General features: G+C 39.8%; 1 protein-coding gene across 2 annotated transcripts; it reads right to left on the reverse strand.

The window, feature by feature from the left end:
- Positions 1–1,886: 1,886 nt before the first annotated feature.
- Positions 1,887–23,886, reverse strand: LOC148018828 (F-box/RNI-like superfamily protein). Of its 2 annotated transcripts, none has more exons than XM_087701108.1 (3): positions 23,668–23,884; positions 21,325–22,523; positions 1,887–7,250 (listed from the first exon to the last, which is right to left on the reverse strand). In XM_087701108.1, exons 1-3 carry the CDS (start codon positions 23,685–23,687, stop codon positions 7,240–7,242), a joined length of 1,230 nt encoding a protein of 409 aa, XP_087557234.1. In that variant the 5' UTR covers positions 23,688–23,884; the 3' UTR covers positions 1,887–7,239. The 2 variants fall into 2 exon arrangements, with proteins under 2 accessions (XP_087557234.1, XP_087557233.1); XM_087701107.1 differs by lacking the exon at positions 1,887–7,250 and adding an exon at positions 7,275–7,751 and having other exon boundaries at positions 23,668–23,886.
- Positions 23,887–24,396: the final 510 nt, after the last annotated feature.

The raw sequence follows: 24,396 nt of genomic DNA on the forward strand, positions 1-24,396 counted from the left end.
CAGTTAGTCAAAGCACAAAAGTGCAATCTTCATTAGTACTATCTAGCAGTGCTTCTTCTTCTACCAATCCTTCTCCCTCCACCTTGTTGTCCCTCACTCCTACTATCAATTGGCATGCTTTCTCTACACAAAAATTACAAAAATGTCAGAGTTCATACTCTGCTTCTCTTACACCAGGCTCCCTTTATATGCTTCAGGTTATGCCAGTGTCAACTAAAGGTAAAGGTAAAATTATTACTATCTCTGAACAAGGCACTAGTAAAATTCATGAAGGAATCTATGATATGCCGTCTACTTCTTATTCTGTGCCTGGCTTTAATCAAGAATGTCAAGACTCTCATGAGTCTGATGACGATCCAAATGAAATCATATTGCCCTTCTCTCATGTCTCTCATGAAATGTGAAACTACTATTCAGCAACCTAGTTTGTTTCAGCCTTCCTTACAACTAGAAGATACTGCTGAAGCATTGTTAGAGTATCTTGAGCTCGTGTTTCTTGAGTGGTCACATCATGACTATAAAGTTGCCTTTGATCATATTGATGAGTATGTCTTTTACAGAATTAGAAGACAGAGAGAAGCAAATCAAGTTCTGGACCAAATGCTACTATGTATCAATCCAGACGACAAGCAGAAGAAAGACACCCAACGCAAAATGGAATCATGTATCGATTCTCGCATGATGGGTGAAAGTTTGGAACAACATCTGCCTACCGGGTCTCCTAATGAACTACCTACATGGTACTATAGAGTTCAAGTTACTTTCCAAAGTCAAGCTACTTAATACTCTATCATCTTCTAATGAAGATGATATAGTGACAACATAGTTGATGAGGATTTCACTCCTATCAATCCTCATAGAGCCAACATTCCCCCAAATACATTGCTTTAGGCTCTACTCAATGCACATGAATCAACTATTGTAAGTACACTTCCTACTCTCCCTGTGAATACTGCTACTAAAGCTACTGGTACTGTGAATGCTTCTTCTTCCTATTCCAAAACTTCTTATACAAATTTCTACAATAAAATAGACATCCTTGAAAAGGTTGGATCCTTCCCTATATGGTCCATAGATGGAAAATCTCGTGAGAAAATTAAGATGCTCATTTACATAATGTACCACTATGTTGGCTAGAAAATTATGAACAAACCACAGACTAGCCGCATAGACATATTGAATGCCATGACTCATGGTTTTATTGGCGTCTTAAAACAATGGTGGATCTCTATCCATCCTCAAGTCAAGTTAGCAATTGTCCAGCATTCTGATCTAGTTCAGTTGTTCTTTGAATTGCTTCTTGGTAAATTGGTAGGCAACAAAATTGGATAATGTGCTTGAAACCCATGAAGCCTTTTTTAAGTCAAAGCTCTATGATCCCAAGCAATACAAGGAGTATTTGATTTATATGAGAGATTTATTGTATGAAGGATTAGGCCAATTTTGGTATAATTGAGTTTATCCAATTTAGACATTCAAGAAATTGCACTTGTTTCACATTTGTCAGTTCTTTTGGCATATCTAAAACCTCTATCAAGACATGTTTTTATGGCTTGATAGTACTACGTTGAATTTGTGAGCCTGAAAATTCAACTGTAGTGGTAAACATGATAAACTTTGTTGGGGAGAGTACCATTCATGCATTTCACTACTTTGACAAATTGATAGAGATTATCTATGTGTTCCTTAATGGTTTCAGAGAACACTAAAATATCATCGATATAGACTAAACAAAATAAAAATTTAGTAAAAACTGAATCGGTCCACGCCGCTTTGATACCAAACACAAAGTCGCGTGGCGGAAGTGAAAATACAATGGAATGGACGACACAAAACATAGAGAGAACATGCTTCTGGGTGCAATAAAGATGAGAAATGAGACTTATATTAGCTTACTAAGAATTACAAGGCTTATGAGAGACCTTGGAAGAGGATACAAAGCTTGAGTACTGAATGCTAGAATGCTCTTGTTGCTTCATGTTCTCAAATAAGTTACAAGGGATGTATTTATAGGCTTTGATAGTGGAAACAATTATTAATGTTAGTAGGATGTGAGTGCACATCTTTTAGTGCATGCTTGCTAATACATAGTACGCATGAAATATTATACAAAAGTAAAAGTATACACAGTAGGTGGATCAAGGTGGTTAGTGTAATAAAAGATATGCCACGGTATTGTGTACGCCCAAAATATGTTGAAAAGTTACATCAAAGTCATAAAAAAATAGGGATCACCTTAGCAACCTCTTATTGCTAATCTCATTCGATGCTTTTTTCATGAGATAACTTGGCAAATGCTAGAGGTCTATTTGTATGGTGAAAGAAACAAATTCCACAAATAGGCGAAAAGCTTTAATGGCTTTGATCATGGCCAAGATTTCTCTTTGATAAGACGGGTAATGTTGTGCTTTATTGAATATAACCAACGTATTTCGACAAATGTGTAGTGTAGGTGGAGAAGTAGAAGAATCTTCTTCACATAAGCAAGCACCACACCCAAAATCTAAGGCATTTGTGTAGAGAATGAGGGATAACCCAATAGGTAGCCGAAGAGGTGATAAATGGCAAAATTATTTCACACTTATCAATTCATCTAGCATGTCTAAAACATTCATCAAGACATATTTTTGTAGCTTAATAGTACCATGTTGAATTCTTAAGCTTAAAAATTCAATTGTAGTGATAAACATGATCAACTTTATTGAAGATAGTACCATTCATGCATCTTCCACTGCTTTGGCAAACTGATAGAGATTATCTATGTGTCCCTTAATAGTTTCAAAAAATACTAAAATATCATCAATATAGACTAAACAAAATGAAAATTTAGTAAAAATTGAATCAATCCACCCTTTGAAGTATGTCGAAGTAGTTTTAGTACCAAACAACACCATCCATCGATAATGCCCTTAATGGACACAAAAACTTAATTTATACTTGTCTTTCTTTCTTCAAAGACGCTACCAAAATTTTAATTTTAAATTAAATTTGTTGAAAATTTTAGCTTTCTTGAGCTTCTTAATCAAGAGATCCTTCAGTGAAATAGAGTGACCATGGCTGATGAGATATACAATTAAAGGCTGGTAGTTAATTACCATTCACTTTTTTCCTCTTTTGTTCAAAAAATGTATTTACATAGAAAGCTTGGCATGACCAAGGTGAGTTAGTGGATTCGATTAAATCTTTATCTGGATTAGAGCACAATTGATAGTACCTAACTATATCTCCAAAAGACACCATCTTCCTTCATAAGAAGGACAAGGAGATAAATGACACAAGCCTATTTCTCCTAAAGTATACTTTTTTTTTGTTTTTTTTCTTATATAAACATATTTCGTTTATTTAACTCACATATTGCATTTCTAGTTGGTTGCAACAAGTATTAGAACCTCTATGAATAAATATGTTATATTATTCAATTATTTTTTAAAATATTAAGCCCCACCTAGCCTAATTTTGAAGTTCTATTTTTGAAGGTTCCTTAACTTGATATTATGAGCTAATAAGTAAACTAAAACATTTGTGGTAGATCCTTCCATCTCTATAAAGGCCAATTCCAATGAGATGAGAATGAGATAACGTTCTTATTACGAGAAGGTGAACCCTGGGAAAGTCCAATATATTAACATTCCTTACAATGAGAGATCTAATGGTCTAATGATATTGTAGAAGCTCAATTAGCCCCTTGGCTCCACTTAGTTCATTAACCATAACAAAAGAGCTCTAATGGTATTGTAGAAGCTCAAGATCAAGAGAACAAGGAATGCAAAAAACCTCCAAAGAGAAAAGCTCCAAGGAAAAGCCCAAGTCAAGACTCCAAACAATACCCCTCAAAAGAACGAGCCTAAGGAAGATCCCAAAAAGCATCCCCTAGGACTCCTAGGAGAAAACCAAGCAAGGAGATAAGAGGCTAGAACATCTCCTAAAAGAATCTCTTAGAAAAACGACCCTAACAATGGAATTTTAGGAAAACGCAAAATATATCATTGTATATAACCAATTATATGCAACAAAAATCAATACAATCTTAATTATTTTTTATATTTTATTCATTTTTTCTATCAAATATACTCATTAATTATAAGTCAGATTATAAGAATCTTATATATGGGTTTGTTCTATAAGGCATGTACACACCTTTGATACTCTCAAATGTCCTATTGGATATGAAGAGTTGAGTAATGAAAATTCTCTCTCATAATACCTAGAGCACCTTTTAAGGCAACTAATCACATTTATTATTTGTGAGTTCATCCATATAAAACTTGAAGTGTCTCATTCCAAGGCCCCAAATCTTAAATCAATAGAAGTACTAAAAAAACAAATGAAAATTACCAACACTCGTACTTTCAAGGCTTTGAAAATTTTATGATGTATTACTGGGGTAGCTCATCACATTTATAAGGTTTTTTGCCCTTCTTCCAATTAATGTATCATGACTCCTAAAACATTCAAGCACATCTTCTCAAGATTATTGATCAAACCAAGGGCACCAAAAAACCACAATTCACATGAGAAATATCTCCATTACATTGCAAATAAAAAGAGAATACCCTTATGCTTACCACAATGCAAACATGCTGCCTTATTGAGCTTAAGCAAGATTAGATATGACACAATAGTGATTCAAAATCATAAGAAATTTATAATAAGAGCTATAAAAGAAACACTAACAACAAGGAAAAAAGTTGACAAGATCTAATGGATAACATTATCTCAACAATAAGAAAAATGAACCTCAAATGCTCAAGCATTCAAGCAAGGGGCAAACTAGTATGCACTATCAATACATGAATTTCACAAGTGATGAATGACAAAGTAAATATGAGATATCGGCAAACATGGAAACTCCATTGAAACAACCCCATTTTACAGTCAAATTCCACAAACCTAATCAGCACACTACTCTATTAACCATGTGGTTTTTCATGCTTCTAATGTGTATCGTTGAGCATGCCCAATGTGGTTTATAATAAATATTTCAATGGATTGTACACATTGTCTGGTGCAACTTTCAAGTACATCAACATTTAAAGATTCAATTTATTTCGAAGAGGAAGGGACTAAGTGACAATTAAAACGATCAACACTACTTAAAAGAATACTATTCCTAGTTAAAGCACTTTATTCCTAGCTAATTTAAAACAATTATTCCTAGTTAAAGCACTTTCTTAAACACATATTGAGTCTATGTGGAGCTTCCGCGTGGCGTGACTCCATGCATCCCAATGCATGGAGCTTACCTATAAGAAAATTATGAGCAACTCTGGTCAAGGGGAAGAAAAGGATATGGAGATGTCAAAAAGTGTTGGCAAGAATGAGCGATCAAGCAGCATCGTCAACAATACAAAATCCACTTTAAAAAAGGAAAGAAGTGAAGAAAGTCTACCTGAAGAAGAGGTCAAGCAAGACTAATGTAGAAAGGAAGAATGCAACAATGAAGGAAAATGAGATTCGAAAGAAGACTATAAGCTCAAAATTGAGGCTAATCCTCAAATCGTTTCAAAATTCTTAGCAATTATTTAAAACTCCTAGCAAAGATCCTAAAAAGAAGTATGGAGGAGAAGAACCAAAGCTTCATCCAAGGCTCCCGAAACTCTATGCATATGCACTAGCCCTCCATAGCCCCCAAAGCCACATAGTCCCGTGTCAATCTATTCTTTGCTGCTCTCCTCAAAGTGAATCTTATCCTCTGTTGCTCTCCTCAAAGTGAATCTTATTCTTAAAAATGCAATCTCCAAGTAAACATATCTTTGTACCACCTCCACTATCTCCTCTCCCTATGTGATAGGGCACTGATTGCCAAATCCATTGGAAGGAAGTGTTAAACACCATAACCTTGGTTTTCCCAAAGTTCATTCTGAGATCTCTGTCCTGACAGAAGGCTTGTAGTGCATCTAGGTGGCACTATGCACTACAATGTCAAGAATCGCGTGGTGGGGGGACTTGCTTGAACTGCTGCGTCGAACACACATTGTATACACAAGAGAAAGCTCACTCAAGAACACAAGAAGAGAGATGGAGGACAAAATGTTTTCTTGCTCATTTCTTCATCTTCTTCCACACACTATACAATGTACACAAAGTATAGATAAGATACAACATAAATGAAAGTGACCTACTAAGTCAAACACTACATAACAGACTACACTAATCGGCAGGTGCTATATCTTTACCAGCTGTAGGTAGGTGTAACAAACTAAATATAATAAGTGATAAGTCAGTGGTCATGTGGATATCATAATGACCATCAACGTGCTAAGTGTAGACGTGCGGACTCATCTAGCCATGCAGTCCATCATCAATGTCCGCACATGTTGAGCTTGCCATCTCAACATACAATCCCTCCAGTGTGCTAGAGATGAGGACTATGTCATCGGCATACACTAGTATGGTTATCAATAACCACCCTAGGCCAGCTCCCTCCCCTCCAAATCCATCAATGTAGTCCGTAATCGCATCAATATAGAGACTAAATAGAGTAGGTGAGAGTAGGCATCTCTATTTCACCTCAATGTTGCTTGTGATCTCCAACAACCCTTCTAGTATTCGTACTCGCTCTATAACAATCGCATACAGTGTTAATATTCCCCCATCTCATCTCCATTGAGACCTCCAACTCTCGTAGTCTCTACATGAGCCTAGCACATGGTACTGTGTCAAATGTCTTACCCAAATCCACAAAGCAGCAATATACCCACCTCCCTTATGCCTTGCTCTCCTCAATGATGACTATTGATCTAAAAATGCATTAGCCTGACTTAAACTGCCCCAAAACATGCTTGATTAATTTAAAAACGTTATTAGAAATGTGATCTTGGAGAGTATTTGTGTCCCACATGCCAAACCCTAATTTGGATGCCCTCAACTTTCTATAAATAAGCATGTAGCTCGACACTCTCCCTCAATCTCATTTTTGCAGATTTGAAGAGTTATATCTCTGCTACCCACACCTTGCTCGTGGAGAACATTTTCCATTGTTGTCTCATGTCATCTAGCACCTAATTCCAACCTCTTCCACTTGTCGCTTACCTCCTAGAATTGTCGCCACACCAAAGAGCTTACTTGGTTATGGTCAGGGCATCCACACGTAATCACCATCATATTTGCATCTTGTCGCCATCAATAGGAGCTATCGCCATCATCTTCTTACTTGTGTTTGATATCTATACCTAGCATTTGCAGTCATTTTCTCTCCTCCGACAAAGATCTTCATCATCATCTGCATTGTGGCCAACATCAACTTCCACCTGTCACCCACCAACATATGTTAGCTTATGTTTGCTTGTTCCTTCCCTCTACACAATCACCAGGTTTTCTCTCTCCACAATTTTATGTTTGCTACATATTCTCTCTCCTCTATTGTCGTTTGCATTAAATCCAGCCTCTTTGGTTGCATTTGTTGATGTTCAACAAGGCTACCTTGCTATGTTTCTGGATCCCTTTCGGAGTAAATACACTCTCCAACTCAGAACCTCTGCCTTGATCCTAGAGATACGAGACTTCGAGGGTCAATATTCACTGTATAGTGAGTTTGATGCATGAGCATTGTATATTCAATAATCATTCACTTCATTATTCATTGTGTTCATTGTTTCTAAGTTACCCTAACCCTAACTATGTTCCGTGTTATCAGTTTATGCTTTATTGTACGATTGATTTTGTGTTTTCTATGTTTAGAGCATTTTTTTCACATGGTATCAAAACTAGGTACTTTCTAAGAAACCTTGGTCTTTGATGGGAAAGCTCATCTGCAAAAGCAAAAACAACAAAAGGGTCATATGACTTCGAACGCATTCACATCAATGCCTGAATCTCCACATCTAAATATGGACAAAAACAATCAAGAGTGGAACCCCCAACTTGCTACTACCCAATCTAACATGAATAAAGAATGATCGAACTACCATGGAGTCCAAAGACCATATCAAATTTCCACCAGAGTATGATCTAATCTTTATACGTAGGGCTCAACAAGAGGTTGAAGGTAAGCTTGAGTTATCTCCTTTAGATTCAGTGCACAGAACTAATGATCTTGCAAGACCTTCAAAATCTCCACTACGAACACGCCATTCGCAAGTGGAGCCTAGCTCGAATTACACTCCATTTTCATGGTATTTATTTTCTCCAATGCTAAGTATAAACCCTCTTATATCAAACTCTATGCCAATTGATTCTGTCTTTTAAGATGGCCTTACCTAATGGACCATCCAACCATTATGTTATGCCTCAATTGAAATTTGGACGGGGCTATCGTGTCCCACGTGCCTCCACCTATGGTACCATATAGAACTATGACAGTTTTAGTACCTCTCCATCAATTGGCACTCCTTGGATGTCAACAACCTACTTCTGCCTATCCACCATTTACCCCCCCCTCCCCCCCTCATCCACCACCCCTACCACCATCATGTCCTTTACCTTACCTCGCCTATCCATCTTCATAGACACCTCATGGTTCTAACTCCTCATCCGTCAAGTATGCTTTTACTAACAAGACTCATTTCAACGGATCAAAATAAATCACTTGGTCTAACTTAATGAGGCATGTCTTAAGACTCTCAGTACCTATGGAATTTAGTACATGGGTTGGAACCCCAAACTGATCTTGCACTTACCCATACAAGATCATCCACTCATGGAAGACTCCCAACGCTTATGCTATTGTCAAGCTTATGCAAATCTTATAGCCTAAGTTTTACTCTCAGCTTTAGCATTTCGGCTTAGTATCTGAGCATTGGGCACAGTTGAGTACCAGCTATGCGACTCTGAAGGATGGGACCCATCGCATCAATTTGGATCATGGAGCTCTAAAAATTTAAGAACATAGATGAAAATGACTTGAAAGTCAAGCTGATTGAGTATCGGTGTCTCATCATTGAGTTCTCAATCACTAGGATCCCTAAGTCCTCTAATGATCAAGTTACCTTGCTCCTTAACAAGCTACCAAGAAAATATTTCCATTTTGTGTAGCAAGTGATTTCGTAGCCTCAAATGCCCGCATTTTATGAGTTTGAGTGTCACCTCTTGCATTATGCACAATTGTTTGCATTATGCACAATTGTTCTATCAATTTCATAAAACATCCTCGATAGAGGGGGTTCTCATTGCATCTTCTCAAAAGGGACATCAAGGCAAAGGCAAACAAAATTCAAACTCAAATCAAAATTAAAACAAGGCAAGTGGACCCAAGGAACCACACAATCTACTCTCAAACATGGATGGCAGAATGTACCTAAGAAGCATACGTATTGTTAACATTGTCAAAAGGCTGACCGTTATGATGACAAGAGACACACAATCAAAATCCTAAAATTGATTGCACACCAGTCGAGTAACCCCCAACAAGCCCCAACAAGGACGATGGCAAGGCCAAACCCACACTGCCACAATCAACTCCGGAGGGTTTGTCTAACCAGTCTGCAGAGCCCCATATCATCCCCTTCGAGACATCAGATGCAAGTCTCGTCACATCTGCAAGTTGCCTCTCGACGAGGTGACTGCAAAGGCACACTCATTACAACTGAGCACATCACAACATGTTTCGCTTGTGGATAGTGGAGCTACTCATTATATGACCCCTATAAATGACATTTTTATTTCACGAGCTCTTGCAGGTAAAAGAGTCCATGTAGAAAATAGCACATCGGTCAAGATTCAAGCCTAGGATCACATTAGTTTTGCCACTCACCAAGGCCCGAATTTAGCTACGCTGGATAATGTCCATCATGTCCCCTAGCTTGGAGTAAACTTGTCTGTTCAACAACTTTACCAAGTAAGGCAAGCAGTTTTCTTCACATTGACCACAGTCCAGGTCCTAGAATCTCAAATTGGTTTAGTGATTGTTCAAGGCAAGACACCACCTAATGGCCTTTATCATGTGACCCGTTTTCTTACCGAGTCAACTGCTGCTAATTCAGAGCTCCATCTCTTCCAAGTCTTGGCCACTACACGACGAGAGCCCACGAACTTTGAGCATCTTTGGCATTTTTACTTACGACAACTTAGCTACAAGTCTCTTTATGAGATGTTGTGTCAAGGGATGGTTTAGGACCTTCCACACTTAAAACTATCTCAAGAAGTTTGTAAAGCATGTCAACTAGATAAGCAACATCGTACACCCTTTCCTCAACAATTTACCACCCGTACTAAGGAATCCCTTAGGCTCATTCATGTAGATCTTTGTGGTTCCACATCCATTGTCGCCTTCATTAGTGTGCAATACTTTGTTTTGATAGTTGATGACTTCTCTACATATATGCGGGTGTACTTTCTCAAGAACAAGTCAAATGCCTTCACTTACTTCAGTGCTTGGGTACTATTGGTTTATAACCACATTGGTCGCCATGTGGGTACTATGAGGAGTGATTCTCGTGGCGAGTTTAACTTCCATAAGTTCTCTAAGTTTCTACATGAGCATGGCATTGCACGCTAGCTAGAAAAGCTTACCCTTCGAACTGATCTCTTGATCTTTGTGGACTATTATTTCAAAGCAAAAGCCTACCGTTTGTTGCATTCTTGAACAAACAAGATGATCGTTAGGAAGGATGTCATGTTTGATGAGAGGGACATCATACAATCTTCCGCAGTGGACTTTGCGTCCTCACCTCCACTCACATCACATGAGATTGTGTCTTTTGAGCCGGCGAGCTACTATCCACTCTTGACTTTCCTACAGACACTTCAATTCCCACGTCCCCTCCGCGAGACTCATTACCTCGCTAGTACCAACACACCATGCAGGATTCAAGGATTCTTCCATTCGAATTCCCTCCAAAGGGCCCTAGAAGATATGCTCGACTTACCTCTCAAGCTTCATATGCATTGTTATTTATGGCTAATTACATTCCATAATTTGAGCTAAGAAGTTGGGCAAGAGGCTCTCAAGGATCCTCTATGTTATGAGACCATAGAAAAGAAACTAGACAGTATCAACCAAAATGGAACTTGGACCTTGGTGGATCTTCCTCATCACAAGTCGATCATCGAGACAAAGTGGATCTTTAGAACTAAGCTAAAGGCTAACAATACTTTAGACAAATGCAAGGCTTGTCTTGTAGTGCAAGGTTTCGAGCAAAAGCACAACATTGACTATAAAGAAACCTTCAAACCTATTGCTCTATCGACATCTTTTCGTCTATTGGTTGCACTCACCGCTCACCATGGTTGGCCGATCTACCAGATGGACATCAAAAGTGCTTTCATTAACGATTATTTGGAGAAAGTCTATGAGGAGCCGCCCCCCCCCCCCCCCCTCCCCTCCCCCGAATTTTCTTCTACCAACTAAATCAATAAGGCATTTTGGTTGCAAAAGGCTCTTTACGTACTAAAGCAAGCACCAAGGTCTTGGTACCATAAGATAGACAAGTTCTTATGGATTCATGTATACCATTCTATCCCTTATGATCCAAAGCTATCTATGCACACCATAAGCATGTGGGTCAACTATATCCTACTCTACATTGATGACATCCTTCTCACTGACTCAGATTCTATAGCCATAGTAGAAATCAATGCAAAGGTTTGTGCTACATTTCAGATGACCGTTGGCTTAGGTTTGTTATCTTATTTCTTAGGGATGGAGATTGTTCAATCCGTGGAAAGTATCTTTGTATCACAGCAGAAGTATGCCCTATAACTGGTGGAATAATATTGCACCGATCAGCCATGGCTAGTGGCCACATCTCTTGATCATCCCACTATCCATCTACATAAGGATACCTGCAGTCACCCTTCTGATGCTCACACTGATTGCTCTATTGGAGAGGAAAACTACTTTGGTTGATACATACTAGGCCAAATCTTAAATATTCAATCAATTTGCTTAGTCAGTATTCTAATGCACCTAGAATGTCTCATTGGATTGCTTGTCTTCATGTGTTAAGATATTTAACATGTACCTATAATTATAGACTCACTTTTAGTCATGGATTATGCTTGCAAGGGTACACTCATTCTAGCTAGGCAAGAGATCCCGACACCTAGCATTCCCATGGCGGCTACCTCTTTACCTTGAACACAACCACCATCTCTTGGGCTAGCCGTAAGCAAGAGACGATGGCAACTTCCACAACTGAGACAAAGTATTAGCCTCTCTTTGATGATACTTGTGAGACCATCTATCTAAGAAACTTGAGGGTTGCGCTTCACTTGCCATATGAGGTTCCTGCAGTTGTCTATTGCATCAACCATAATGCCATTGCCCTTCGCAAACAATCTGATCATCACACCTCAAACGTGGCACATGGCAGTTCACTTCCACTTCACTAGAGAGCAAGTTCAGCTAAGCACTATTCGCCTAGATTTTGTGCCTTACAATGACAATTTTGCAAATATTTTGACGAAAGCAATTAATAGACCGGTTCTACAACACCTTCTATCACGGATCGATTTGGGTATACCCTCCACTACTTCAAATTACTTCAAATTGATGGGGAGGGTCATATTCTCGTACTTCTCCTTCTAGTTTGAGAGATGGCAATTTCCTTTTCTTGATAATGACACTGATTATGCTTACAAATTTTTACCCATATTTATTTACTTTGTATTGTACATTATGGACATTTGTAACTCTCAATCTTGAATGAAGAAATGAGGCGCATGTCTAGTGCAGAAGGCATCAACTCACTTTATAACGTAAGAGGCAAGGTTGAAAAGAAAAATGCAAATGCAGGACAGAGAAACAAAAGCAAAAGCAAAGGAGAGGAAAAGAGTGACATTACTTGCTATCACAGTGGTCGAAAGAGCCACAAGAAGCCTAATTGCAAATATTACAAGAAGAAACAAGAGAGAAATAAGAATACACAAGACAAAAAAGAAGGATAAGATAGATGTATCTGAGATAGCCAAAGGCAAGGAAAAGGCCAATGTGGCCTCCAGTGTAGTCATAGAGGAGATTTCGAATACAAAGGCTGGTGTATTATGTGCAATTGATTATGATGCCCTTGTATGTCACATGCAAGATATGCAAATTACCAAGGCTGATGTGATTGATGCACTTTTGTCAATTGATGATGGTGTCACTCAGACTTGGATTGTAGACTCTGGTGCCTCTTTCCATGTAACTCCTTGCTTGGAATGTTTTGCTATGTTCAATGCAAGCAGTTATGGAAAGGTGTATCTTGGAAATAATCATGCTTGCAGCATTGATGGAATTGGCACTGTACACTTGTCTTTAGATAATAGGCAAGTCCTTGTGTTGAAAGATGTCATATATGTGCCTACCATTAAAAAGAGTTTACTATCTGTTGGTCAGCTTGACTTGCATGGTTATACTACACTGTTTGGTGGTGGTTTGTGAAAAGTGAAAAAGAATTCAATGCTGATTACAAAAGGAACCAAGAAGGGCACTTTGGATTGTTTGCACTATAAATCTTTGAATGGCAAGTTTCTTGCAATTGCTGAAATTGGCTATCATTTGGAGTTATGGTATAAGAGATTAGGGCATATGAGCCAGAAAGGACTTGAGGTTCTTACCTCTTTGAAGAGGGTTAATAGAATAACTTGAATTTTGTAATGAGTGTCAATTTGGAAAGCAAATAAAAATTTCATTTTACTCTGGTCTTCCTGTACGCCCAATGTCTTGGACTTAGTGCATTCTGATGTATGTAGTATGCCTGTGAAATCTTTGGGTGGTGTTGCATATGTCGTCTCCCTCATTGATGACTATTCCAAAAAGATTTGGATATACCTATTGAAAAAGAAAAGTGAAGTGTTTGCTATTTTTAAAACTTTTCGTGCATTTGTGATAACTCAAATAGGTAGAAAGCTAAAATGCTTGCAAATTTATAATGGGGGTGAATTCACATCAACTGAATAAGTCCTTTTGTGACTTGCATGGAATTAAGAGGGAGCTTACAACTCCTTACATCCCTTCTTCAAATGGGATGGCTGAAAGATATAATAAGACTTTATGTGAAAGAGTGTGATGCATGCATCTCCTGCTAATCTCCCTCACAAATTTTGGGGAGAGTCAATCAAAACTGCAGTTCACATTTGCAACCGCTCTCTAAACAAGTCCTTAAATAATGGTATCACTGAGGAGGTTTGGTTTGGCAAATCAGCCTCATATGACCATTTACGCATATTTAGCTATGATGCTTTTGTGCATGTTCGAGATGAGCTGAGGAACAAACTTGACCCAAAATCCACCAAAGGCATTTTCATGGGCTATGGTCCTGAGGGTGAATTTGGCTACAAAGTGTGGTTACCTCAATCTAAGAAAGGTATTCAACACGAAGTGTAATGTTGTGTTTAATGAGACAAAATTGCTGAAAGGTACTTTAGCCTCTAATAAAGATATGAAAAAAATCAAATTTCAGAATTTGCAGCCACCTATTACTTCATATGATTAGCCTCATGGTGTTGTACCACAAACTAAAACTAATGATCAGCCGGTTATTTTTGAGCCAGATGATGATAGACAGCAAATAGAAGCACAAGGAGATCATGGACAACAAAATAGACTTGTTGATTATGAAAATGCAAGTGGTGGTAATGAAAATGAAGGTGCTATACAGCATGAACAGTATTGAGAATGGCTTACAATAGGTAATAAATGCTAAATATGCCAACATCCAGATGTAAACCTAATTCTTGAAAATCTAGATCATTGGATACGCAAGTCTACACACGTAAGAAGGCAACCACATAGGTATGACCTCTCCTTGCATTATGTGATGCTTACAGATGCGGGTGAGCCTCTTACATACAAAGAGGCCAAGTCGTGCAAATTCAGCAGTAAGTGGGAGCTAACTGTGTAGGAAGAGATTAAATCTCTATATGCTAATGATACTTGGAATCTTGTGTTGTTGCCCAAAGGAAGGAAGCCTTCTCCAAACAAATGGGTTTACAAAGTAAAGACAGTTGATGGGAAACCCAAGTACAAGGCAAGACTAGCTGCAAAAGGATATGCACAGAAGGAAGGGATTGACTTCCAAGAGGTCTTTTCACCTGTTGTGAAGATGACCACTCTACGTGTGTTTTTTGCTCTCACCGTTGTATTGGACTTAGAGCTGTACCAAATGGATGTAAAAACAACTTTTTTGCATGGTGACATTGATGAGAAAATCTACATGAAACAGCCCAAGGGTTTTATAGTTCCTGGAAAAGACACAGCCATGCATATCATTGTTTGTACATGAAGAAGGATACAGATGGCAGCCCCATCATACTTATTTTGTATGTGGATGATATGTTGCTAGTTGGAAAGACTAGCTTGGATACTCTCAAAAATCAACTGAAATCAATCTTCTCCATGAAAGATTTGGGGAATGCAAAGCATATTTTGGGCATGAGGATTCGCAAAGATAGAATGCAGAAATTGTTGTTTTTATCTCAAGGTACTGGACAGATTTAACATGGCTAAAGCTAAGTTTTTTAGGGTATCCTTACCTCCTTATCTTAAGCTTAGTAAAGCCAACCGCCCAAAGGATGCCATGGAAGCAAATGCTATGAAGGGAGTCCCTTATGCATCGGCTTGTGGCTCTCTTATGTATGCTATGGTTACTACTCGTCCAGACATTGCTCATGCAATGGGAGTTGTTAGCAGGTTTATGTCAAATCCTAGCAAAACACATTGGAAAGCTATCAAGTGTATTCTTCAATACCTAAAGGGTACACAAAGAAGGTGTATTTGCTATGGGCAGAGTGCACTTAGTTTGCAAGGTTATTGTGATGCAGACATGGCAGGTGACTTGGACACTCGTAGGTCCAGCAGCAAGTATGTCTTTACAATCGCTGGTGGGGTCATTTCTTGGTGTTCCAGGTTGCAGAACATCGTCACACTGAGTACTACTCAAGCTGTATACATATTAGCTACTGAAGCTATATGGTTGAGCAAACTTGCAAAGGATCTCGACATGTCTATGGGTATTGTAGTGTTGGGATACGATAGCCAAAGTGCTATGTATCTGGCCAAGAATGCCATGTATCATTCACACACAAAGCATATAGATGTGTGATATTAGACAGATTCTAGAAGATTGTCTAATCACATTAACCAAGATCAAAACACACGACAACCCTGCAGATGTTCTCACTAAAAGTCTAAGCAAAGCTCAACATGAGCATTGCATACGACTAGTGAGAGTTGGCTAGAGGTTCACTTCAAACCTTTAAGTGGGAAGTTGTTGGGGATAAAGACCCATTTTCACCTCCATATATAGTACATGCATATTATTTAATTGTACATGTGATTGCACCCTTATATGCCCTAAGTATAATTTTATTCTTTGTGTACCAACACATTGTTGGTACACTCAAGTCAAATCGTACTTGCACACACACACACACACACACACACACACTCACTCTCTCTCTCTCTCTCTCTCTCTCTCTCTCTCTCTCTCTCTCTCTCTCTCTCTCTCTCTCTCTCTCTCTCTCTCTCTCTGCAGCTCATTCCCAACTCAGCTCCAACAACATTGATTTGAAACCCTCACTTAATACTAAATCTTGTGACAAACTAAAACAAATCCCTTTAAAAAAACAATAACAAAAAAAGCCCATTGTTGATTCCATCTATCTTTGTAGGACTTGGTGGGTCCTTGGACAACCGACAAGCACCCTTAATTCGATGCCCTGGCCTCTCTGGGGTGATCACTTGGGCTCCCTTGGTAAGATAAATATTGTCTCTATAGTCTTGGTAGGTCACTTAACAATCAACGCACTCTCTTTGTCCGATGCCCTGACTGCTTTAGGGTGAGATGCCTCGAGGTAAAAGAAAATACATTACCATATTTAATTTCTCCTTGCTCAATTTTGGGCTTGAGAGGGAGTGTTGAGCTAAAAATACATTAGCCTAACTTAAACAGCCCTAAAACACACTTGATTAATGAAAAACATTATAATTTTAAAAAGAAATGCAATCCTAGAGAGTAATTCTATCGCACATACCTAACCCTATTTTGGGTGCCCCAAAACTTTCAATAAATAGACATGCAACCCACCACTCTCTCTCAAACTCATCTTTGCAAGTTTTAGGAGCTGTATCTTTGCTTCCCACATCCTATTCATGAAGAACATCGCGATTAGAGCTTCCCATTGCTGTCCAACTACCATTTGGTGCTTAATTCCAACCTCTTCCACATGTCACCTATCTCCTAGAGCTATTGCCATCACCAAAGAGTATACATTTATTGTTATCACAGTATTCACATACATTCTCCATTATCTGCATCATGTCGCCATCAGTAGGAGTTGTCACCATCGTCTTCCTACCAATGTTTGGTATTTGCACCTAACATTTATAATCATTATATCTCCTCCAACAATTGTCATCATCATCTACAATGTCACCATCAGCTTACATCTATCGCCCAACATTAGTCAACCTATGTTTGCTTTTTCCTTCCCTCTGCACAGTCGCTACATTTTTTCTCTCCTCCAAAATTTTGCTTTGTTGCATATTTTCTCTCCTCTACTGTTGTCTACATCAAATCCAACCTCTTTGGCTACATTTGCTATTGTTTGACACAAGGAGGCTACCTTGCAATGTTTCAAGATCCGTTTCAAAGTACGACACACTCTTCAACTAATAACCTCTGCCTTGAGTTCGAGATTCAGTATTCACTGCATAGTGTGTTTGCTACATGAGCATTGTATATTTAGTAGTCATTTACTTCATTATTCATTGTTTTCATTGTCTCTAACTTACCCTAACCCTAACTGTGTTCTATGTTTTTAGTTTATGCATTGTCATACAATTGGTTTTGTGTTTTCTATGTTTAGAGTATTTCTTCACAATGGCTCAAAGTGTGAGGATATGATTGAGAATGGAGTAACCCCTCCTAAACCCTGCCTCTCCACATGCCCAATGTTGAAGCTTCTCTACCCATTTGCTTAGTTCATGCTCTAGTATCGATCCATAAAACTTGGCTAGCAAATGGCCAACCATGACTGCCCTTTAGATCCGTTTTGGGATTGGTACTATAATATTAGCTAACCAACTAGCATTGAAGCCTTCACATAAGGCCATATTAAATAGGTGGGCTAGAAGGGATGCTAGGACGTCTCTGGCATGTAATAGGTGCTCTGCTACTAGTCCATCATGGTCCTAGGCCCGACTGTTTTAGAGCTTATTTATGGTGTCGTGAACCATTATTGGGCTGAATAAGGTAGATGATGTGGGTCTATCCTTTGGTCGTCGAGGCAACAAGGGCTACCCATGTGCATGGAATAATGAGGTGGCATATGCATGCCACATGTTTGGGGAGGTAATGGGTGTATGAACTCAAGGCATCTGGAATGCTTTCCATGCCTCCTTGCAAGCTTATCCTAAGAATAGCTAATAAAACTCATACTCCAATCTAGATAGAAATACCCTCTTCTTCCACTATAATAGGCGGCGAAAGATCAAGCGTGTCTAACTATGCGTATGGGTCCCTCGTCCTTCGCCTTGTTGGAGACAAAGACTAGTTTTCTTACATTCCTCATCGTATCAACTATTCTATGGGACATTCTTGCTTGGGGCGATGGTGTGGGTACGTGTAGGGAAAATACGTGGCAGCTAAGGTGTAAAGTGCTCCTACAATGTGTGTCATAAAATCCTCTAGGGATATGTGAGGGTCCATCTCCTATAAGCTCCAATAGAGATGATCCAAGTAAGCACTCTCTATCAATCTAGTGAAGTAGTATCTGGGCTCGGATGGCTACTCACTGGAGGGATCACCTCATGTTTGCAAGTAATGGTAAATTGTAGGTAGGCGTGATCAACTGCCATTGCTAGGGAATGAGGGGACACTCTAAATGATCGTTTGTCATCACAGATGAGGAATAAGGGCCCTAAGAGATAGTCCACTATATGCTCACTCCTAGTCTTTATATAGATCCTCCAAAGGGGACGACTCCTATATGTGTGGATGCATGCTTATATGGAAAGCATGTGAGAGTGTTCGATCCAAGCCATCTAGACAAGCCGTTAAGAATGGCTAATTCGTGTGCGCCTCCCAAGGCTAGGAGGTGATCACCATAATCTATGAACTCTACTGCATCCTATGATGTCCAATTGAGCCCCATCTCCTTTGGTACTCTCTCTCTATACATATAATCCTCACTCTCAAAGAAGGGAACTTGTCTCCATCTTATGCGAGCATTGAAATCCCCCACCAACATGACATCTCTCATGCTAAAATTATGTACAATGTCTTCATATAATGGTAGACACAGTGACTCTCCATCCGACCGTGCTTATGGAGAATGTGTTGGGGCAAAGTAGCACATTGCCAAGTATATACCACAAGGGCGATCTATATGTATCCAGCTCCACGTGAAGTGAGCCTCCTTGACTCTCCACATGACCCATATCATGTGTTATAGCTCCTCCCTATATAGCATAACTACTCCTCCAAACCCTCTAGATTTCCCTCATGATCAAGCTCTAGGACGGCATGCCATCTCCCATCTATATCCTCTCACTTTTGGCAAGTGCGTGCCCAAGCTCTGGTGTATCTTTGTATATAGGATGATGTCCCTAATAGTGAAAGTCTCCTGGAATAGCCCTATATCCATCCTCATGGCTCCATTGCAATTCCACATTGTGAACTTCAAGTATGTCTCATAGGTTGTGCCCACTCCTTGCAGTGGGCTACCTGGGTTGACATGAGAACATCCTCAAGGCATATTTTTTCTCCTTTGAGAGCCTTGCTTTTAGAGAGAAGCTCATCATGACCCCAAATCAACAAATTTGATGATAAGGGGCCAACCTTTTCCTAGATCTTTTCCCCCACGCCATGCTTTGTTCATCTTGGAGGGATCCTCCACTCCCATTTTTTTCATATACTCTTGGCATCTTCTAGAGGGTTGTCTCCCTCTTTCCACTCAACCACTCGAACATGCAAGGCTCTAATTTTCCTGCTCTTCTCCTCTTCAAGCACTCGATTCACAAGCTCTTCCTTCTTTGTTGGCATCTTCTTCGCCACTTCATTCCATTCGAAATTTTCAACCACCTTCGCTTGTGCTTGTTTCACTATGGTCACCCATGTATTAACCTCCTCCATCATGTGTGTCTTCAACTCATCTATTTCAATTTGCATGTTGTTGGACATTACTTCAGCGATTTCCCCTTCCTCCCTTTTAAGGAAGTCCAATTGGTCTTAGTATTCGATGATCTCATGCCAGAGTTCTTCACTCACCCTATTCCTCCCTTGGAGAGAGGCTTCAATATCTGCCTTCCAAGAGGTGAAGTGTGCTATAATCTCCTCATACATTTCATTCTTCCATTCTTGCACCTTCTTAGCCATCTACTCTCTAACTTGCTATATGTCCTCATCATATATTGCTGCCATCATCTCTTTGATATTTTCCCATATCCTTATAGAGAGAGAGAGAGAGAGAGAGAGAGAGGTGGATCACTCTTTCAAAAGAACAAGCCTTAGCAACAAGGAGTCATTTTGCAAGGCTACCTATTACCAACTTAAAAAGAAACTTGTAAGGAGGGAATGATCTGTTAAGGTGAACAAACTCTCCCTATAAGACAAACTATGTCAATAAACTCATCTCAGGCCCCTTGTTACCCCTTGTTAAATCCCACATCAGCTAGATAGTTTGAGAATTTGCCTTGTGTGCCCATGCACAAATCTGCATATAATAATTTGCTTAGTTACATCATTAAGCAACAAAGAGTTGCATGCAGCCCTCTGACAATCAACTAATGTGAAAGGTCGAACAAAACTTGCTACTGAGGCATTCTCCACAAAGAACACCTATATCTAATCCCTTGGGTGGTAGGCAAATAAAAATTTCAAGCTACACATCTGAGAGCTGATCTCCAGCAATGAATGACAATTTACGCAAGCTAATGGTTTTGAAAATAAGGATGCCCATCAGTCTGTGGAACTTGAACCTAAATCCTTCCATTCAAAGGGACGAACCCTTACCACTTTGGACATGTAACAAATAAATTATCCATCTTCTAAATGCAAAGGAGCATTAAAAGGGTTTCTAGATAGGCAACACATAGAGAAAGTTGCCTATCATGCATCATTACCAAGAAACCCTTTTAATGCTTCAGTCAGCTCACATTCCCACGGATTCATTTAAAATGCAGAAACGCCAGCAGACATTGCCAAAATTGACACAAGTGAGACAAATTCACATAATATGCGGACACCCTAGCATAACATGCAAGAAGTGACATGACACAGGAACAACACACTGCCAAAGTGCTGCAAGACAAGAAGGTTAGAAAGAGCTCTATTATCTAAGACCATGGAGCAGCAAAATCAAGCCATGACTTAAGATTATTGTGAAGAAGTCAATGAAAATTAAATTTGACTTCAACACTTGGAAATCTTCGCATGAGATTAACCATTAAGCAAGTAAACCTACCAATTGATTGGTAATCTTCACGGCATTTTGCCTCACTGACTGCTCCATCAATTGCAAGCCGCTTTAAATTCGGACAACGTGCCAAGAATGCTCCAATCCATGGGGCAAAAAGATCATGAATTTTCGATGCACCAAGCTCCAGCACAACAATTTTTTCCAGAAGTGAAGAGCCCCGGAATGCATGCCCATAAAGCCCCTCCCCTAAATCATACTTCAGGGCCAGCCAATTTAGGCAAGGAAATGAAACAGCAATGGTTTCCAGATCCATGGCAACTTCTTCTGCATCGAATGGCAACCCCCACAATCGAAGCTTCTTCAGCTTACTGGCCCTGGAAATCATTTGGTAGAACCTGGGCCACATGATGGTGAAATCACTCACATTAACTTCTTCAAGCAGGTCTGCCGCTTCACCTATTTCTAGCTGTATAATGCTCACATCCTCGATTCTTAAGCGCCGCAAACTCCCCTTGCTCACAAGCTCAAACTGCTCAAAGGTTGAATCTCTCAAAACAAGGCCTTCCAGCTTATCTGACTCCAAAAGGATACTATCAACACTCAGTCCCTCGATATTCAAGGTCTTCAAAGATGCACTGCTCAGCTCAATGGTAGATTGTGCATCCGAGAATGTGATGTCAGTGTTAACCAAAGATAGGTATTCCAACCTGGGACAGACAGCAAGTAGTAGGTTGAGGTCCAGAGCAGATAGAACAGCCCGATCAGTAAGAGTAAGTGACACAAGAGAAGGAAACTTATGAATGGATGGATCAACTGCTGGTACATGTGCAAATCCCCAAACCAAAGTTTCCAGCTTCTGTGCTCCACATTTCTCCAGTATGTTCACCTTCGGCTTGATTGGATTCATAAACGTCAGAGATCTGAGCGTATCCTTTGTGTGCATAAGCCATGCGATCACCAGAGCTGCAGAAAACTCTTTTGACTTATCCATGCATATTGACAGCTCCTGCAAGCATTTTGTCCGCATTATTGTCTCTGTCATAAGAATCTCACACTGACCCACTGTAAGGTCCCTGAAGGCAGGCCAGTCTGAATAAGCAAAAACCAATTTGTTCAAGTGGCATGTTGCAGCCTCTCGCCATCTCCTGCACGTTGCAGATGCAGAGACAACATCACGAGCAGAGGCCACATGAGACAGGATTATTCCCACTACATCCACAGGAAGTGACTCCATAGGTATCAATCTGAAATCATACAATTTCACCAAACCACCAAAAATCAATGATTAGATTTTAGAAAATGTTTCCAAGCAAAAAGGAAGCAATTATTTCTTATAATAAGCCATCCTATAAACAGCAAGAGTTATGAAAAAATCAAGAAAAGGACCACACCATAATGCCTGGAGAGGCATCTAAGCAGTTCATCTCATGCAACTGTATTAGCCATCCCAAATGAAAAAGCTTGTTAATATCCTACAAGCAAATGTCTGGAATCTGGACACTCAAAACGGTGTGCTGAGTGAAAAGACCAAGAGGTGACTAAAATAACTTCTTGGTTGCAAAATGAAGGCAGAGAGCAGGGCAAGTCAGCTTCTGTGTAGTAACTTATAGACGTGAGCTGTAAAAAGTGGATGAAAGAACAGGCCTGGCATGGGGTGGGCCTACACTACATATACATCAGACTTCAAAGTACACAAAAGCACAAAAATCTAAAATCAATCCACAAAACTCCATCAATAGAAGTCGATGGTCTATATCAAGCCTCCAATCATTGCATACAAGAAAAATCTATATAAGTTGACAGTATACTCCAAACTGCAAAACTCTGTCATCCTATGACAGATCATGAAGAATAGTGCCACGAAGCAGAAATTATGCAACGGTATGTAATGCAATGTTGCACTCCAATGCTAAGCAGAAAACAGGTTCCATCTGTCATGGCAGAAACCCCGTCAATATCAAAAGTAATTCGATGCAGGTGCCATCAATTGACACACTGTTGTCCATGACCAAGACGAATGCGTGGATTGACCTTGGCTCAAGAACTGCATATGGACAGACAGGGTCCCCTCAGGCGCTGAAAAATGTGTTTTCAAGAAGAAACCAGGCATGCCTGTGTGTGAGAGCTGCATGCTCATATGACATAGAGTGAGATGCAATTTCAGACAATCGGCTGGCTGTTTCAAAGAGTGACAGATCTGGTTCGAGGCTCATTTCTCATAGGCGCGTCGACCTTTCAAGACCAGCTTACGGTGCGTCAAAGATACGTCTACGACAGATCTTGCGTCATATACATCAGGCATGGCGTTGGAATCCGTGAGCAATTTTGTCTTGATGGAGAGGCAAGGCAACATGGCCAGAAGGAAAAGGGGAAATACAAAAGACTTACTTGGAAGAGGAGGAGCGCATAACTGCGTCATCGGCGACCTCCCTGATGATGATGAAGAAGAAGGGATTGATGAACTGGCTCTCCCCGCTCCTCCATGAGGATGCTTTCCGGCTGTGCAATGATGATGCTCTTCCTTCAGGCCACAAAAGGACAGGCGCATGAGCAAAAGAGAGAAAGACGCAACACAGAGAGAGAGAGAGAGAGAGAGAGAGGACTACTTTAATAAGGGATTGACTATAGGCTATTGTCCGGCAAGTTCAACGAAGCGCTCTCTCGCGCGCTCGCGTTAGACTATTTCTTGCAAAGGCGGCCCTGGCACTTGCAGGTTAACAATACCGCTCTTAGCTCTAGCCTCCCAAGGTTCTTATCCTCAAACGTATACATACGTAATATTCCCCATTTGTAATCACATTGTGAATTACAACAATATCATGAGCTTCTCCTTCACCAAGGGACTGCATACCTAGCAATGTGTCATTGGGTGCCACGAGCCCCAGTCTTAGAGAGACTCCTGCTATCACATACTAAACTCCGATAACATCATGAGCTTTTGCAGGGGAGGGACCTGACCAATAGCCCCCTACCCCCAACTGCACCTAGCTAGGTATTTGGCACCTCCCTGCAAAAGCTCATGATGTTGAACATTGCAGGGGAAACAATGGGGAAAAAAGCCCATTTTTCCACATGGGAAAATACCAAAAACTTCTCTTATGAAATCACACTATACAT

Source organism: Lygodium microphyllum, chromosome 20 (genome assembly GCF_053477565.2).
Source record: "Lygodium microphyllum isolate KBCC chromosome 20, Lygodium_microphyllum_v1.1.10, whole genome shotgun sequence".
Classification (NCBI taxonomy): Eukaryota; Viridiplantae; Streptophyta; class Polypodiopsida; order Schizaeales; family Lygodiaceae; genus Lygodium; species Lygodium microphyllum.